Source organism: Lemur catta, chromosome 7, assembly GCF_020740605.2.
Source record: "Lemur catta isolate mLemCat1 chromosome 7, mLemCat1.pri, whole genome shotgun sequence".
NCBI lineage: Eukaryota > Metazoa > Chordata > Mammalia > Primates > Lemuridae > Lemur > Lemur catta.
The window spans coordinates 82,643,563-82,662,216 of record NC_059134.1 but is presented as its reverse complement, the minus strand read 5'-3'; the positions used below and the strand labels follow the sequence as shown (position 1 = coordinate 82,662,216).

At 44.7% G+C, this 18,654-nt stretch overlaps 1 protein-coding gene across 2 annotated transcripts in view; it reads left to right on the top strand.

The window, feature by feature from the left end:
* Positions 1–18,654, top strand: part of LOC123642556 — a 100,666-nt gene that overhangs the window by 11,464 nt on the left and 70,548 nt on the right. For both annotated transcript variants that reach the window (XM_045557734.1, XM_045557735.1), the window contains exon 2: positions 2,148–2,397. In XM_045557734.1, the coding sequence (XP_045413690.1) occupies positions 2,180–2,397 (218 nt within the window). In that variant the 5' untranslated portion in view covers positions 2,148–2,179. The remainder of the gene's footprint in view (positions 1–2,147; positions 2,398–18,654) is intronic.

Below are 18,654 nucleotides of genomic sequence, written 5' to 3'. Positions count from 1 at the left end.
GAGAGTGTCTCTTTCCTCATGCATGGCCTTATCAAGACAATGTACTGTCAAATTTTGGAATGTTTACCAATCTGATAATTGAAAAATGGTATCTCAGCGTAGTTATATTAATAATTTGCATTTCTCTTATGAGTGATGTTAATCTTTTTATGTGTTTAAAGAGCATATGAAAATCTTTCTTTGTGAATTGTCTGCTTGTCACTTTTGCTTATTTCTCTATTGCAATTTTGATCTCTCTCCCTCAATCTTAGAGCTCCTTATGTATTGGGAATGGATATTAGCCCTGTATCTGTGATGCATGTTAATCATAGTTATTTTAAAATCTAAGTCTGAATCTGTGGGACTGTTTTATTGTCTTTTTAAAATTTTTTTTCGGTTTTGATCATTTGTACTAATTTCCTGGTAGGCCTTGTAGTTTTTGGTTGAATACCAAACTTTAGTATTTCCTCCGGAGATAATTTAGTGTTCTACTGGCTGACGAGTGATATGGGCAGATAATCTTGCTCAGGAGCTGGTCCATTTAAGGTTTGTCCTCACTCTAAAGGAGTAGCCCTTCTCGGGTCCCAACTGAAAGTCTGGGGTTTTTGCCTTCCTCTTTGACAGCCCTGAAAACTAATTTTTGCATCCTCAGCATTATGGGATTCCTATTTTCTTAGACATTTAGCCTTACAGCAGTTGCTTTCTGTTGCTTTCTCTGTCCTAGTCAAAGCAGGGGAAGGTTAGGCCTTGAGGGGAAGTTGTATTAGGCAGCTCACTGTCCTCCAGGATGTTGGCCTTTCAATTTTTGTCCCCTTTTCCAGCACTGCAAGAGCATCAGAAGCTGTAGGTTGCTGCTATGTCTTCAGCCTTTACTCCGCATACAGTGAACTGGCAAATACCCCGATGAGAAAGAGCAGAGGCAAATGCAAAGCTCACCTCAGTGAGTCACTCTGTCCCCAGGGTTGCAGCCTGTAGAGCCCTGCTGCCTCGATTATTTCCTGATACCTTCCAACAGCTCTTCTTTTACATTTTTATCTAGTTTTTATAGTTGTTCTCAAGTAGAGGAGTTAATTTGATACTAGTTATTCCATCATAGCTAGTAGCAACAGTCATCTTTCCACTTAGCACATTTTATTAAATTTGTATGGAAATGAGAAAACAGTCAAATTGACGAAGCATTTTAAAATTGACAGGGAAATTGGCTTGCTCATACACTGGTGGGGAGGGGATAAATTGGTACCACCCTTCTGGAGGGCATTCATTTATATCAAAAGCCTTAACATTTCATTTCCCTTTTGACCCAGCAATTCTGCTTCGAGGAATTTATCCTAAGAAAATAATTAGGAATATGTGGGAAGATTTATTTGTTAAAATTTCCATCCCATGACCAAAACTGGAATCAAAATCCTAAATATGCAGCAATAGGGAATTTGATAAATTGTGGTGCTTCATTGCAGTGGAATATAATGGAATTCAAAGTTAGAAATGATGTTGAAGAATATTTAAACATATTAGTGATCTACTATTAAGTACAAGAGATTCTAAAGCAGCACATACGGTGTGATCCCATTTAAAAATGTATTCACAGATATAAGACTAGAATAATGGCACATGAAAGTGTTAATAGTGATTATCATTCAGTTGTTGGATTTTCTTCCTTGTGTTTATGCATATTTTAAAAAATTTCTATACGGAGTGATGTTTGTTCTAAAAAAATTAATATAGTTTTAAAAAAACCCTTATAGTCGGTAGGCCCAGTTGATAATGTTTTCTGTAAAACATTTTATTTTGTACTGGTTGCCTAAGCTCTGTCTTTATACTCTTAGTAGTTTTATAGATTCCATCAAAAACAGTACTCTCCTTGAAAATACTTTGTGGAATAGAAGACCTCCACACAAACATACTTTAAATCCTCACTAGTCAGACTCAAACAAAGCCTTCACCTGTTCCTGGCAGTGTGTGCCGATACCTTTTCGGTAAGGAGTCCTTTAAAACAGTAAATAGGTTTGTGAAAAGGACTTGGATTATACGGGAAGACTTATTTCTTAGGAAAAAAATGTAATTTCCTTTTGAAACTAGTGGCCAAAGTTTAATGCAGTTGCCTTTGTAAAACTAAAATCATGATTTCTAAAGAACATTCTTACCCACTGTTGCTTTTTTTTTCTCAGAGGTACTCTCTTCAACGCCACAATTAGTAACGATGACCTCTTGGGTGTTGAGGTGGTTTCCTAGGAAAGCCCGTTCCTTGGTTACATCATCAAAGAACCACCGGGTTGAGGATTGTTGTCAGCACCATGAGGCCTATGGGCACTTCTTACCCATCCAGATGAGGTGGCAGGACAATGACCAGTACGGCCACGTGAACAATGCCGTGCACTACAGCTACTTCGACACTGCTGTCAACCACTACCTCGTCAGGTAGGCTTGGGTCTGTAGCCCCACATCCTCACTTTGGCCCTCAGGCATGGCCTCGGTTGTGAGTTCCTGTAGAGCATTCTGGGAAGAGATTCCCCCTGTCTGCCTCGGCTACTGTGCCTCTTTTGTTGAGCTGACTGAGCGCCAGACTATTCCAGACGAGAACAGGAGAGCTCACATGTGAGTGAGGAATGTGTTGCCCTGTTGCTCCTGCAGTCTCAGGTGTTCATGTGTCTTGGTCCTTTGCACTAAATTGTCAGCAAATGTGTAGGCTTTGAATCTCAAATAAGCCCCTGCACAGCAAACCACATAATGTTCAGACCCTGTGCAACTTGAGCAGACATTAACATCAACCCTCAAGGCTTTTTCGGGAGAAAAGCAGCTGCTTCCCCCGCAGAGGGCACATGAGGGGGAGGAGAGAGTGCAGATGTAAAGATGTTTATTACATCCTCTGAATGCTGTGGTGACACGATTGCCATCTGATCGGCAGGTTTGCGAGATTGCTTAGTGTATATTTGGTCAGTATAATTCTCTATATGAAAGATTGTGTCATATAGAGATCTGTGTAAATCCTAGCTCCACCTTGCATTAGCTGTGCAGTTTTAACCAAATTGTGTAACCTCACAGAGTCTGATGTAAAAATAACTCATATTTAGCGAGAGCTTTCTCTGTGTCTAGCGCTATGATGCATTTTACATAGACTTTCTTATTTCATCCCAAGACGATGCTATGAGAGGGTAGCAGAGATGGTCAGTGCACTGCCTGAACTTTTTTGCTTATACCCTTTAGGAGCACATTGGCCTGACTCTCAACTGTCAGCACTTTGCCGAAGGACTTTCTCTGGCCACCAGAGCCCCTTTTGCAGGCAGGCTAGAAGTGCCAAGAATTAATGCCCCAAGAAGCAGTCTTCAATTACTGACTGATGGGGGTTGTGTATTAACCCCCCAGCTTCCTCTGCTCTTGCTTGAGATAATTCTGAGGTGCAGACTTTACATGGGCTCCCAGGTTTCCCTAGTGGAATTAGGCTCTAGTTATCCAGATTGGTAGCTTTTTTTTTTTTAGATAAAATTATAACATACAATACAGTATTTTAACCATTTTGAAGTATACAATTCAGTGGTTTTTAGTATATTCTCAGTGTTGAATAGCTATCACCACTAATTCCAGAACATTTCTATCATCTCCCCCCCCCCCAAAAAAAAAACACTATGTCTGTTAGCAGTCACTTTCAATTGTCCTCTCTCCCCATCCTCTGGCAACCACTAATCTAATTTGTCTCTATGGATTTGCCTATTCTGGACATTTCATGTAAATGGAATCATTCAACATGTAGTCTTTTGTGTCTGGCTTCTTCCACTTAGCATGATGTTTTCAGGGTTCATCCATGTTGTAGCATGTATCAACCTTTATGTGAGTGAATAACATTCCATTGTATGAATATGCCACATTTTCTTTATTCAGTTCGTGGACTTTTGGATTGTTTCTACTTTTTGGCTGTTCTGAATAATGCTGCTGTGAACATTTTGTGCACAAGTTTTTGTGTGGACATGTTTTCAATTCTTTTTGGGTATATACCTAGAATGGAATTGCTAGGTCATGTAGTAACTTCAACTTTTTGAGGAACTGTCAAACTGTTTTCGAGTGGCTGTGCCATTTGTATTCCCATTAGCAAAGTATGAAGGCTCTGATTTCTCCACATCCTCATGGACACTTGTTATTATCTGTTTGATTGTAACCATCCTGGGTGTCCATGAAGTGGCATCTGATTCTGGTTTTGATTTACATTTCCCTGATGACTAATGCATCTTTTCATGTACTCGTTGGACTTTGGTATATCTTCTTTGGAAAAACATCTATTCAAATCCTTTACCTATTTTTAATTGGGTTATTTATCTTTTTATTATTGAGATGTAAGAGTTCCTTATATATTCTGGATACTAGGCCCTTATATATATGATTTGTAAATATCTTCTCCCATTCTATGGGTTATCTTTGTACCTTTTTGCTAGTGTCCCCTGACATACACAAGTTTTAAATTTGAGAGACAGTGGTAACTTTCTAAATGTCAAATACTTTATTGGTTACTTTCCCTTCCTGTGCCTCCATGCTTTCCATAGGTGTGCTTAATCTGCAAAAAGTACCTTTTAGTTCTCACTCAGATTGCAGATTTGCTATGTTAGGCAATTTAAATTTCTTCTTTTTTCTAAAGGATATGTATAAAACAACTTTCATTTTTGAGAGTGCCTGTTTCTCTCGTGTGCTATGTGGTCCTGAATCTTTACACTAATTTTACATTATTTATAACTTTCAGTAATTCCTCTAGAAGTAGGTCATGCTTGCTTACTGATGAATAGTAAACTGCCTCTTTCAACCTTCATTTGTGCTTTTAGAAGAATGTATGTTTTATACTTTGAAATCTATAGCAGAAGGTAAAAACTATCTGAGGTTATTTGTAATTTCCCATCATTTTTCACATAGGGAAACTCGGCTGTGAATTTTCCAGCTCCCTCAGAGCTACCCACTCTTTCTTAGGAAGGGTCAGCCTTGTACCCTTTTTGGGTTGACTCTTGAGTTACCTCAATACAATTGAGACCTAGTGATGTTTGGCTTCTGTGGCTTTTGACTGTCTCCCATTCATAAAGAGGCTTCTGGAAAGATAATGTGCAGTTAATAATGGTTGAATCCTTTATCCGGTGCAGACTGTATCTATATGGTCATAATTTGTTATAAACTGCTTCACCCAAGGTCAGTTTCTGCCAGTATTGGGGGTAGGGGTAAGAGTTGGCAGCATGTAGGGAAGAATGCCTGGCAGAATAATGTCCTGTCTCAGACAAAAGTTTCCAGTTATTACACATGGACTCTTAAGCTGTGAAAATACTTTGACTGTTGTGCCCAAGAACTTTATAGTCATGATTTTCTAAAGAAAATGAATTTACCTTTAAACCATTTCTAAGAGATCTAAGGATTTTTTAATAGGTTGCTCTTGGACTGGTAGAAGCAAAGCCAGCACCCCATAAAGGTGTGAGAAGGTGGGGAAGGCCAGGCCGGGAGTGGGGAAATTGCCTCATGTCACCGGAGCCGGACAATGAGAGGAAGAGCAGCTGTTCAGGCCACAGAGATTCACCCCAGCCTGGGGCACCCTGTAGCCTTCTTTTCTCCTGGCCTTCCAAGGGTGGTCAGCACTGTACACGCGCCAAACACCCATGGGATTGTCGACGAGCAACATCCTTACCTAGAACATTCCTTCTTGGAGGTGGCTTCCTCCAGGAGAGGGCGCCAGGGAGGTGTGCAGGACGCGGGGGAGGGCGAGAAAGACAGCAGAACAGGCCGCTGCCCGCCCAAAGTTCCCATCACTTTGACACGCGGAAGGGGTTAAGTCATTCTTGAACAGTTTATCGCTCATCAATTGTAATTAAATATGTTTATATTAAATTATGTTCTGTAATTAATGTAAAATCCTTTAGCCTATGCTGTTATTAGAACCAGATGCTGAAGTACCAACAATATTTCAACATGACTGTGCTGCCTCGCCAGCTGTCTAACTGTAATTACTTTAATCTCAGCTTGTTATCTAATTATCACCTTTGTAAAGGGAAAAGTACTCTCTAATGCTTACTGATTGTTTCAGATGATGATGAAGAGCGGGGAACAGCTGTCAGAGATCGTGGGCCCTGTTTATCACAACGGAGGAACTTATCCTGAAGTGTATTCAGGGCCAAACTGCTGAAAAAAAGATGTGCTAGGCGGGAACGGGGGACTGGCCAGCAAGGAGAGACAGGTGGTGTGGTGGTTAAGGGTGCAGCCCCCAGGGAGAAACTGTCAGGTGACACCTGCCTCCTCCAGCCACGCCTGGGGAACCAGTTTCTTAATCTGCTGAAGACTCAGTTGCCTCATCTGTAACATGGAGACAGTAACAATACTAGAATCGTCCTCAGAGGATTGTTATGAGGATTAAATGAGATAAGGTGCATGAAGCTCTGACTACAGTGCTTGACAAAATGTGCATATTTAGTAAATGTTAACTGTTCTTCTTTCTTCTAAAAAAATCAATGTTGGTTTCCTCCATTTCCATCTTAGCCCCTTGACTGCTAAATCTGAAACAATTAAAATGGGCATCTCGATGCCAGCAACTTGGCATCATCAGTTTGTTCTACAAGTTATGTTTATGTTCTGTCTTTTGGGGACTGAAATTTACCTTCACATTGCTTATTAAAAAATAGTTCACCAAACCAGTCAAGAGTATAAACAGGTATTGTTAGGGAAATCTTAAGGCTCCTTGGGAGATGAGACTATTTTGGAATATCCTCTACTAGGTATGTATTTGCATGTCAGCCATTGATGTGGTCACTGTAGTTTGTGCCTAAATAATTATTAAAGCAGATTCCCTTAGGATGTTTACTAAGCTTTTAATATCTTCTCATACTTTACCTCTCAGGGCCTGCACCTCCATCCGAGGGGAGTTGGCACCAGATCTCCCTGCCATACAAATAGCAGAATGCTAGACCACATGGAGAAAGATCTATAAGTGGGAGAGGGGAGAGGTAAGGGAAGTGGGCTGAGTCAATGAGAAAAAGGACTGTGGGAGATAGCTGAGTTGCTGGGATAAGGCCAGACTGCTAGCGAGGTCTGAGACAGTAGAAAAGAACTCCCATCTTCAGGAACCAAGTAGTCAGAACTTAGTCCCTTTGAAGGCAGGAAGTAGGGGGCCTCTTTTAAAAGGTAGACATTTTATTCAGCTAATAGAAAGAGAGAAGGAATGAGAGACAAGGAAAGAGGTAGGAAAGCACAGATCAAAGAGCCCAGACCAGGCCTTTGCACAAGGAGAGGAGAGAGGATGCAGGAAAGTGAAGAGTGTTGGCCAGTGTCAGAGGTGCCTCCGTTCTGACTCAGACTTGCTCCCTTTAACAGCTGTGTAACTTCAGCCTTAGGATTTTCAATTAATATATTTAAAATATTGTGTAGCTCTCCCTGTGTTAGGCATGATAAATCATCATTACTCTTAATAAGAGTAATGATGTTTGCAAAGTACATATTAATAATAAGGGATCAGTAAACTATAGAGTTTATTACTAGTTAGGACTGAAGCTAGGGAAGTGTGCTCAAGGTAGGAAAATTAGGATGGTGAGGAGGAATCAGTGAAAGTCCCGGAAATACCTTTTCTAACAATTATGGATATAGACGTATGGAGCCTGTCATTTGGAGTCCAGTCAGGGAAACAGAAACCTCTCTAGGTCTTTCAAACAGAAGGAATTTAATGCAGGGATTTGGCAACACGGGTGTTAGAAGGACTCAAAGAGCAAAAAGGGGACAATAATATAATGCAGAGATTAGCAACTGCAGAAAATCTTACTTTCAGGATTGGGGGGAACAACAGAGAGGAAGTAATATTTCCAGAGCCCAGAACTATGGAGAATGGGAGCCTGGAGGGTGCTGGAACCCTGGAGGAAGGGCTGTGCCGCGCCAGTGCTTGGAATGAGGAGAGGATGTGAAGTGCTGGGGCTGGGATGGAGGGAGTGGTTACCAGCTGTTGTAGGAAGCTGGAGCCCATGGCTGACTACTGCTGGAGGATTGCTGACTGAGCTGGAAGAAGGAAGAGTCCTCTTGTCCTCTCCTCCTGCCTCCCAAACTTCCCCCAACGTCTCCTGGCTGCTAGAACTAAACCAGAAGCCAGCTACAGGGGAGTATGTGGGGATCCTAGTACTCCTAAAATAAAAGCAGAGCATGGAAGGGCAGGATAGGGGCTGAGAGCAAGCAGGCAAATGACCTGCCTGTGGAGAGAGGCTGGCTTGTGTCACATCCCTTTCTCTGCAGAAGTAGTGTCCCTGGTGGGTGTTCTGAAAAGGCGCTGGAAGGAGCATACGTTTGTCTTATGTTGCTGAACTAGTGGTTATTCCAGACTCTCTAGGCCACCCACTCTAGGGTGGCCCATGCCAGGTTTATTTTAGGTCTCTCTTCACCTCAGTGCCCTGATCTGGTACTTTGGAAAGAGGGTCAGTAAGTAGATGGTTACTGATTTAATTAATATCTGCCTGTTTTTCTTTTTTCAAGTGAAAAGCATGATTAAGTCCACATTTTCTTTTCACTTGGTAGCAAAGAGAGTCTTCTTTAAATAAATAAAAGCAAGTCTGCTTTCTTTATCTGTAGGTAGCAGCACTGCTTAGTAGTTAAAAAGCATGGGATGGAACCAGACAGACGTGGCTTCTATTCCCTGCTCTGTCACTGATTGTGTGACCCAAGGAACTTATCCTTTCTTTGCCTCAGTTTCCTCATTTGTTTAAAAGAGTGAATGAGTCTTTTCTTGTGAGGGCTAACTGGAATGATGTTTATATTAATAAATCCCTTAACACAGTGCCTGGCACATGGTAAGCAATCAAAGAATGATGGCCGTTATAGAATTAATACTATTCCTGTGTCATATGCTGGGTTACATCCTCACTACCCCTGGAGCTAGTCAGTAAGTCTCTGAGGAGAGCTAGAGGGGAGCAACACCTGATACTGGATTCTGCAGCAGTAGCATCACGCTCTAAAGCAATATGGAGTATTCACATGCAGAAAACAAGAAACCCACACTGGAGAAGCCCATGTGCTCTTTGACAGGTGTCACTTTGCTCAATGTGTTGCCAAGCTCCAGAGAAAGCCAAAGCTTGCAGAGGGTGGGTGCTGGCCTGCTTACCTAGGGAGTAGGTAGCCTGGCCCTGTGCAGATGTTTAGATCCACTTTCTTGGTTCCATATGGGCATGGTAAAAATGGGTTTATCTGAAATCCGTCAACCAGAAAGGTCTACTAACTGTTGTTTCTTCATCTATCAGTCAGTAGCAACTGATGTTTGTGGCAATGAACCTGGCGCCCCTTGAGATCCTAAAATGTGTTTTAGCTTAAGGCATTTGAGCGCCTTGGAGTTCTTTGAAAATCAGACAGATGTGTGTGGAAGTCTGGTAATGCTCAGGTGAGCAAACCATCACTCTGAGCATTTCCCCAGGTGACACGTGTGATTCACAGCTTCTCGGCTCTGCACGTGCCTGGACTGCATCGCCCCCAGGACCTTGTGGGGAAGCTATTTGAGCATTTTCTCTCCCTTGAAGCCTTCCCTGACTTTCCCACAGGCAGAGCTGTTCCTTTCCTCACCCCATCGCTTGACTCAAGGAACCATAGGCTGGGCAGCATTTACCCATTGGAGTGTGGGGCTAATTTACCTGTACATCCCCCGCATTAGGCTGTAGCCCTTTGAGGGCAGAACCGTGCCTTAATCATTTATATATCCTGAGTGTATTACCTTGCCTAGCATGTATTTTGTCTTCAGTGAGTGTTTCTTGAAAGAACTAAACAAAGTAACTCACAATCAGACCATGCCGTTTCTCGTAGGGCCACGTGGCAGGTCTCAGCCTCCCATGATTGTTCTTGCCACACATTACTGGGTGCTCGTGCCAGGAAACCATACGGGCAGGCCTACAGGGCAGACATCATCAGACCACCCAGTGGGTCTGACTGTGATGATGACAACTCGGCTGTGGCTGATTTAGCAGCAGCAGGAACAGAAGACAGGAGCTGGCATATCCCAAGGCAGGCAAAGGGGTGGGTGTTTAATGTCAGGAATGCCCAGATGCAGAGAGGGTTGTTTCAGGAGCAGTGGCTCCCACCGCTCATCAGAACATAAATCTGACAAACTTCATGCAAACTCTGTCCAATAGAAGGGACACACCAGGCTCTGGGGTTACTCTTTGTTATAGCACCTTTGGCTACTGAAGGAAATATCCTAGGATGAGAGAAATAACCCAGCAACAGAGATGAGAAGGAAATCTCTGCCCGGAGCCTCATGTTTCATCACTGTTGCTGCAGTTCCTTCCTCTCCTGCAACTGTGGGCTACCTGCGGTTCCTCCCAGGCAGCACGCTGCGCGCTCCTCTGTGCCCTCAGCTCAACTACTGCCTCTGTAATCCTCCTGCTCATGTTCTTCAACAGTCTGACTCATCCTACCTTCTTCTGACTATCCCAACCACCACCCCTCAAATGGGGTTTGTGCCCCTTCTCTGTGTTCCATAGGATTCCGGATTTTCTACTTTAGGATTTCACAGACTTTTTCAGTAAACAGCCAGAGAGTAAATATTAATAGTTTAGGCTCTGTGGGCCATAGGTCTCTATTGCAACTACTCAATCAACTCTATTAAAGTAGGGAAGCAACCATGGACAGCACATAAATGAATGTGTGGCCATGTTCCAATAAAACTTTATTGTAATTTCCTACTTTTTCCACTTTCTCCACACTCTTATATTTTTATAGCTTCAGTCAGTCTTCTGGCTACTTCATCATAAATTTTTATACATTGTTACTGAGTTTTTCCTCTTAAAATGACATGTCACCCTAATCTGAACTCTTCAAGCTAGGAACTGTAGTGTCTTAGCCTTGATTTTCCCCCAAAACAGAGGTGAGATCTTGCATGCATGTAGCTTGTTTTAGAAATTGATCCCAAAGAACAAGAATGGGGGAATGTTACAAAACTGATTGACAGTGTGGGCCCCAGGGGCTAAATTCCACTGAGGAGCCGGATAGAATGGGCCTCAGGATTCTCTGCCCAGAGGACAGAAATGGGGAGCATCTATTGACCAGAACCATCCTCCACTGGCCGCTTGCTTCGTGTGGTGTTAACTCCCTCTCTCTACCAAGTGTGTGAACTATCAGAATCATTGAGCAGATTCCTGCAAATCTCCCATAAGGCTGGACTGAGACACTCCCAGGCAGAAAGCAAAAGATTCTTCATAGTGCCAAGACCAGGTGCTGTGGCAGGTCATGCCTGCCTAGGCTGTCTGCTGCACCAACAGCTGGAGTTTAAAGAGGGGCTCAGAAGTGTCAGGCAGCCTAGAAGAGGCCCCCAACACATGTCACATGCATTCCTGTTGCCTGGCATAGTATGTTGCGTATGCTGAGAAGCAGTGGTTAAAAGGGCAGGCCGGGCACCCTGGCTCATGCCTGTAATTCTAGCACTCTGCAGGGCCATGGTGGGAGGATCGCTTGAGCTCAGGAGTTCAAGACCAGCCTGAACAAGAGTGAGACTCTGACGTACTAAAAATAGAAAAAATTAGCCAGGTGTGGTGGCATGCGCCTGTAGTCCCGGCTACTTGGGAGGCTGAGGCAGGAGGATTGCTTGAGCCCAGGAGTTTGACGTTGTAGTGAGCTATGATGATGCCACTGCACTCTAGCCAGGGCGACAGAGCAAGACTCTGTCTCAAAAAAAAAAAAAAAAAAAAAAAAAAGCCATTGATGGGGATGGTAGTAGTAGTTACCTGGGAGGGCTGTTGTGAGATACAAAATACTTGGCATAGGATCTGTGCTGTATGCTGAGCAGATGTTAGTTAATAATGGGCACTCAGGAAATACTTACTTAAGGATTAACAGTGGCCTTTTGTAAGCCAATGCTTCTGTCTTTGCTTATTTTAAAAAATAAAATATACTCTTCTCAAATTGAACTTGAAAATGCCTTGCCAAATATGGTGCATTTAAATAATGCCTTTTCACTAAAAATTGAAAAATAAGAAAATAGAAAATAAGAAGGAAAAAGACACAAAACACTAATCTAATGCTGCTGTCACAACTGTGCATGACATTAATCTCTGAGCTTCCTGGTACCCAAGAAAACAAGGGGAACAAGATGAGCTGCATAATTCTCATTATCTGATAAAAGAAAGCATGCTATTTTTTTCCCAGAGAAATACTTTTCTTTCTTTCTCACATTAAATTCTAAAAGGAATTTAAAGGAAATTTGCCAAGAAGGCTTGGGCAGTAAAACCAAAAGAATAGAAAGCCTAGAAATAGGCTTTGCCTGTTTTGGCCCTGACCAGCGCTTGGCACATGTGCACTCTCAATGGATGAATGAATGATGGGGAGTGTTTTTAGTAGCAGATTTTCGGAAGAGCCAGCATCCTGCTTCCACTGACTAGTGTTAAAGAGTGGCTATAATGAGAGGGTCTGGGGCCAGTGTGCAGGACAGAGGTGAGCTGGGTCTGCCCCTGGGGGCATGTTTGGGGACAGGGGAGCAGGCTGGAGGTCATTTGCTCCCCTGCTTGCTCAGAATGCTGGTGTGACCTGTGCCGGCCTCTGTTGCTTCTTTTGTCCAGCAGTGTCTCTGTGCCTGTCCTTCCATCTCAGGCTTAATGAGCAGATCCTTCCTGCAGCCTCCCCGAGGGAGCAGGTAAGAGCCAGGCAGTCTTCCTGTGGCCCTCAGCCAGTGTGTGGTTGTCCCTGCTGGGGCGGCCCGGAGCTGTCCAGGCAGGCAGACACCTCCCAGGGCTTGCTCTTTATTTCTCCTGTGAAGCTGCAGCTCCAAGACCCCACACAGGGCCACAGTCCCTCTTTGGTGCATTTGCGTCTGAGGACTCAAGTTAACATATGGATACTCTGTCAGTCTGAAGGCCTCTGTTAAAATAGCATGATCTGTTTCCTTGAGCCCAAGGAAATCCCATTATCAGTAAAGTAATCGCATTTGCGGTTGTGTTCTATAACCCACAGGCTCAGAAATATACGGATACAGCAGTGTGGCTGGGAAGCCGGGCTGTCACATTAATACATTGTGTGAAAATTGGGGCCGGAGGTCAGCAGTCTCCTGATACACAAATCTCCCTCTGAGAATCTCATTTCATTCAGACTATCAGTTAGATTAGAAATACCCTAATTATCCCACTGAAATTAAATTACTTTATGTTAGGGTGATATAATGAACAACCATAAAGAGGATATATACAACCTATCATCTTATTAGTCACAGCAAGACCAGACCATACACTAAAAGGACCTTACTGAGTATTGTCAGCTGTCCCTGTCACACAAAAGAGGGTGAAGGAAAGAGGAAAGAGGCTGTTCTTGTGTTTCTCCTGGACAGGTGTTGGGTTCCTGTTGTGTTCTTGGGCTGAGTTGCTAAGTTTCTCTGCAAAGGTGCTGCCTCTGGTCATTAAGAGTGAGAGAGCTCTGAAACATCCACCATGTCCTTGACCTCATTCACCCCATTGTCTCATGGGCCTCGTGACTTAAGGCAGTGGTCCCCAACCTTTTTGGCATCAGGGACTGGTTTCATGGAAGACAATTTCTCTGTAGACTGGGTGGTGGTGCTGGTGGTGGGGGAGCTCAGGCAGCAAGGTGTGGCCCAGTTCCTAACAGGCCGAGAATCGGTACCAGGCTGCGGCCCGGGGATTGGGGACCACAGGCTTGAGGGACAGGGACAGGCATCCGTTGCCCTTCACTTCATTATTCCAGAAATCTTCATAGTACCTGTCAAGTGACACAGCTCTGTTGCTAGGGCATACTTGTCCTCCACAGAAAGACTAACCTCTGTCAGCTGTATTTGTTACAGAAAATAATGTTAGCTGCTATAATGACTCAGTGACTTAACACAATGAAAGTTTATTTCTTGTTGAAATCACTGGCTAATGCAAGTCCATGCATGTGTGTATGTGTGCATGTGTGTATGTATGTGTGCATGTGTGTGTGTGTATGGCATTCTGTTCCATGCAGTCATTCCAGAACCCACTTGTGGCCCTGCCACAAGGTTAGATTTCTCAACAGCAACACTTTTGACATTTGGGGACTAGAGGATTCTTTGTTGTGGGGGCTGTCCTGTACGTTACAGGATGTTTAGCTGCATCCCTGGCCTCTACCCCCTAGAGGCCAGTGGGACATACTTCCAGTTGTGACAACCAAAGATGTCTCCAGACATGGCCAAATGTCCCTGAGGGAGGGGGACAAAATGGCCCCTGGTTGAGAACTGCTTCTCTAAATCAGTGGAGCCTTATCCATTCGTCAGAGAGATGGGGATATAGAGCAGGAGAATTCTGCGGGAGGTTTTCATGGGCCAGGCCTGGAAGTGTCACACATCACTTTCCATGCTTTGCTGGGCAGAAGTCACATGGCCTCACCTCACTGAAGGGGTGGCTGGAAAGGTTGGGTAGCTGTGTTCTCTGGAGGAAAAGGAAAGGGAGATTGTTGAACATGTGTCATTCCCTGCCACACTGATAAACCAAGGACAAGCCTAGGATACACTAGAACCTGAGATTTGGCACCTCACCTTACTGGCACCTGAAGCCTTCAAGGCTGGTTGCCACCGTGGGTACACAGGGGCCTGCCTTTTTGTCCCTCCCCCTGCCATTGTCTCCCAGTCAAGGATCATCTCTCTTGCCTAGCCCTGATTTTTAACACAATAATCAAATCCATGCTGATGTGGTTCAAGGCTGCTGTTGAGCTCATGAGCACCCCCTTCTGGGTAGCATAATGATGAATTTTTTTTTTTTTTTTTTTTTTTTAAAGAGGGTCTCACTCTGTAGCCTGGGCTAGAGTGCAGTGGCATGGTCATAGCTCACAGCAACCTGAAACTCCTGGGCTCAAGCGATCCTTTGGCCTCAGCCTCTTGAGCAGCTGGGATTACAGGTGGGTGCCACCACATCGGCTAATTGAATTTCTAACTGAAGCAAAGGGATGGTGGGCACGTGAGCCACTGGTAGATTGGGCAGAGGGGAAGGGGCAGGTCTCTGGGTGTGCTGTATCTGTGTGGCATGGTTTCAACAGGGTCGTAATAAATACAAAAACATTGATAACAGTTTAAAAATTAATACTCTTAGGTAGATATTTTAATTAAACAATTAGCAAATGTGAAATGACAAAATGAGCACAATGTACTTTAACTCTTAAGTAAATAAATCACCACAAAAGTTGAGCCCTAGTTCTTGGAGTATATTCAGACAGTTTGGTCCGTTGGGTAACCTGCTGTCTTCCTCATCACCAATACGTAAGCGCATAGTAACTGGAGGTTCAATTTTTTAATCATTATTATTGTTTTTAAGAGCATGTAATTGAACTTCTGTCATAGGCGGAGGGTACGTAGACAGAGTTGGAAAGAGGCCACCAGGTGGGTGCTGCTGATGAGCCCAGTCTTGGAGTTACCATCAGTGCTGTCGCCTGTGTCCAGGGGTGGTTCCCAGAGGGGTGAAGGGTTGTGCTGCCTGGCTTACCGACCTGCTGCTCAGGTGACAGCTTCACACCTTGCAAATTATACTGCTACTAGGTGGTGCTGTAGGGGAAAGAACTTTGGGGTAGGAGACCAGTGCTCTGCACACCTGAGTTGGCTGTGCCATTGACCTTGTGATTCTGAGTGTGGCAGGTCACTCCCAGGGCAGGCAAGGCTTTAAACAGCTACTTTCCATAATGGGCTTTTGGCAAACAGCTAATGGTCCCCCTGCTCCAGTGTGACTTCCATGCTGCAGCCAGAGACATCTTCCAATCGGATGAGACCGTCTCTCCACCCTCACTCCCACCTGCAACTTTTCCATGGCATGCACTTTGCATTTCAAACAAAGACAAAACTCCTGGGAGGCCCCACAGGATCTGGCCCTTCCCCAGCCTCCCTTCCTCACTAAGCTTACTGTCCACAAGCCCTGACCTTACCCCGCAGCTGCCCCCGTAGGGCTTTGCCCATGCTGTGCCCTCTGCCTCACTATCTGCCCTGCTCTCTCTGTTTGGTTAGCTCTTCCGTGCCTTTTAGTTTCAGCTCAGGGGTCACTTCTTCAGGGCTGTCTTCCACATGCCCAGACCAGGTCTAATTCTCCTCCTCTGGGCTCTCTCAGGAACGCTTACTAGTACAGCATTGTCATAATTGCAATTTTACATTCATTGTATTACTTGAACATGACTTGGCTCCATCATTTGATCGAAAGCTCCATGAGAGCCATGACTCATAGTCCCGCTCACTGCTGTAACCCAGGGCCTGGCACAGTGTCTGGCGCAGAGTAGGTGCTAATACATTCTCCTTCCATAAATGGATGGATCATTTGGGCTGTCTGGAAATATTAGTCAATCAGGCTTGACACTGAAATGCAACCTGCTTGATTTACTGAAAAGCTGCCAACAGTTTGGAATGATGAGTCCCATAGTCACTAAGAGTGCCCCCAAGAAAGCTAAGGTGGTCAGTGAAAACTGTGTCATTCAGTATACATCGTTGTCAGCTTGACTTCCTCACTGGAAATCTTACTGGATTCCCCAAATCTCATAGCCATTCAAAGCCTTTTATTTAAAATGCGTGTACCTGGGCAATCCATTTGCAGTTAGCCACCCCTGGGAGCCTGACTGGTACAAAGCATGGTTTGCAGGTGACTAGCCTGGGCTAGGGGAAGGGAAGACTACTAATCATGCAGCAGCGAGTCCAGTGCGCTGAGTGGAATAATTCCCTTCCCAGGTTAAGGGACAGGGTGAGGTGTCTGTGAATTTCTAGATGTGGAAGCCAGAGGATGGTCCAGCAGCCCCACGAGAGCCTCAGCCTCTTATGATTCATGGCATGTGGCCGCCTCTCAGCTCTGAACAGAGTGAGGTATGAAGTCATTTCCAAAGCGGTGCCTATGAAATTCCATTACACGGTGCTTTTCAATTTAAGGGGAAAGACCTTTGCTGAAACTAATTTGCAGTTGCTTTAATCACAGAGCTGGCGATGGCAGGCTTTCCCCATTGCAGTGGCTAAAAAGGCTCACGCTGGTTTTGCAGATTGGGCCCCCTTTCCCCATTCTCACCTCCACTCCTGAATTCCTTCTGTGGTTGTTGTACATCCCCTAATTTTTGCAATTTTTGAGACAAAAAGGAAGTAATTATATTCAGTCCTCCTGGTGAATGTAAATGTTTTGGAATCAGAGCCCATTCGAAAACACCCGGTTAAATCATTGCAAATAGGATGCGCTCCAAGAGCGGGATCAGCCCGGGGCTGTTTACCGTGCCAGCCTCCCAGGCACTTCCTCACTTTCCCCTGCTTCCTTTGTTGCCTTAGTCACTGATCCCACTGGGACTTTCTCCATCTGAGGAAGGGAGCCAGGAATCATAGAAAGTAAAGAACACTTGGTTAGGAGTCAGGAAACTGGGTCTAGTCTTACTTCTGTTTACCAAATTTAGTCCCTGGACAAGTTCATGAAGCCTTTCTGGGCATCTCATTTACCAAATGAAGATGATAACACTTACCCTGAAGATCACAGGGGGCTTGGGGGAAGACTGGGTGGGACAAAGTGTGTGGAAGCACGTTAAGTTCTGCTCAGAGGTGTGGCGTCATTGTTAGGGAGTTGGTGCCGCTCTAACAGGAGACTCCCGAATGCGGTGGCTTAAACACGAGAGAGGTTTCTTTCCCTCTGATGTGGCAGTCCAGGGAGAGGGGCTGCGGCTGGCTGAGGATCTCGGCAGTGTTGCTGCCCCAGTCTCTTTCCTTCCTGCAGCTCTGCCATCCTTGGGGTGCTTCCCTCACCACGTGGCTGCAGGTGACTGATGTGCTATCACATGCCTGCTCCCCCTGCAGGAAGCGGCAAGGAAGAAGAGCAGGGAAAGCTCCTTAAGTGGCACATTTCACTTACACCCCATTGGCCGGAATCAAGTCCTCTGGTAACACCCAGCTGCGCGGGACCCTTGGAACTGTAGTCTGTAGTGGGGCATCTATGAGTCTAGAAGGAGAGGATGGAGACTAGGGGGACGGCTCCGCCACACCAGGATGGAGAAAAGCTGTCACGCACTCTTTGACTGTACTTGCTGGACAAGGGATCCTCTTTCTCCTTCTCCCCTTCTTTTTCCCTTTTTTTCCTTGCCCGCTCTTCTCCCTCCCCATCTTCCCTATCCTCTTTCTCCTTTTTTTTTTCTTGCGTATTTGGTTAGTTTGAGATGTTATGGTTGCTCTGGATTAATTTTTCCTTGTTCTGCCCAGGCCATCCTGTTTGGGCCTGGCTTGGGCTCTTGACATTTTTTTTGCTCTTTTCTGCCACCATATGTAGATGAAGTCAAGTAAACATTAGATAAACAAGACAGGTTCTTGGGTGAAAGACTGGAGACGTGTCCCAGTGGGAAGGGGGGTGGCGTCGGCCCCAGCACAGCCCATCATGTCCCCTGCCTTCCAGATCAGAGTGTGGACCCTGGGTCTGAACTGCCTGCCCTTTTCCCAACTATAGAACTTACCCACTGGTCTCTAGCGACAACTGTTCCTTGGATATTGCTGTATCTGTGCACCACGGGGCCAGATCTTTAGTTCTAGAGCAGTCATTGGTTTCTGTGCTAGGGGATTTGAGAATCTGTGCGAGCAGATTTGAGGAGTCTGGGGAAGAACCAGAAGAGATTACAGATTTAGGGACTGGGAAATGGGAAAACATGAAAACTCCCGATTCTTTTTCTACCCCCAGAGGACGTGCTAAGGACTAAGACTAAATTATTTGTCATCTTTGCACCTCTTACAAGTTACACAATTAATTCTTCATTAAAGACTAGAAT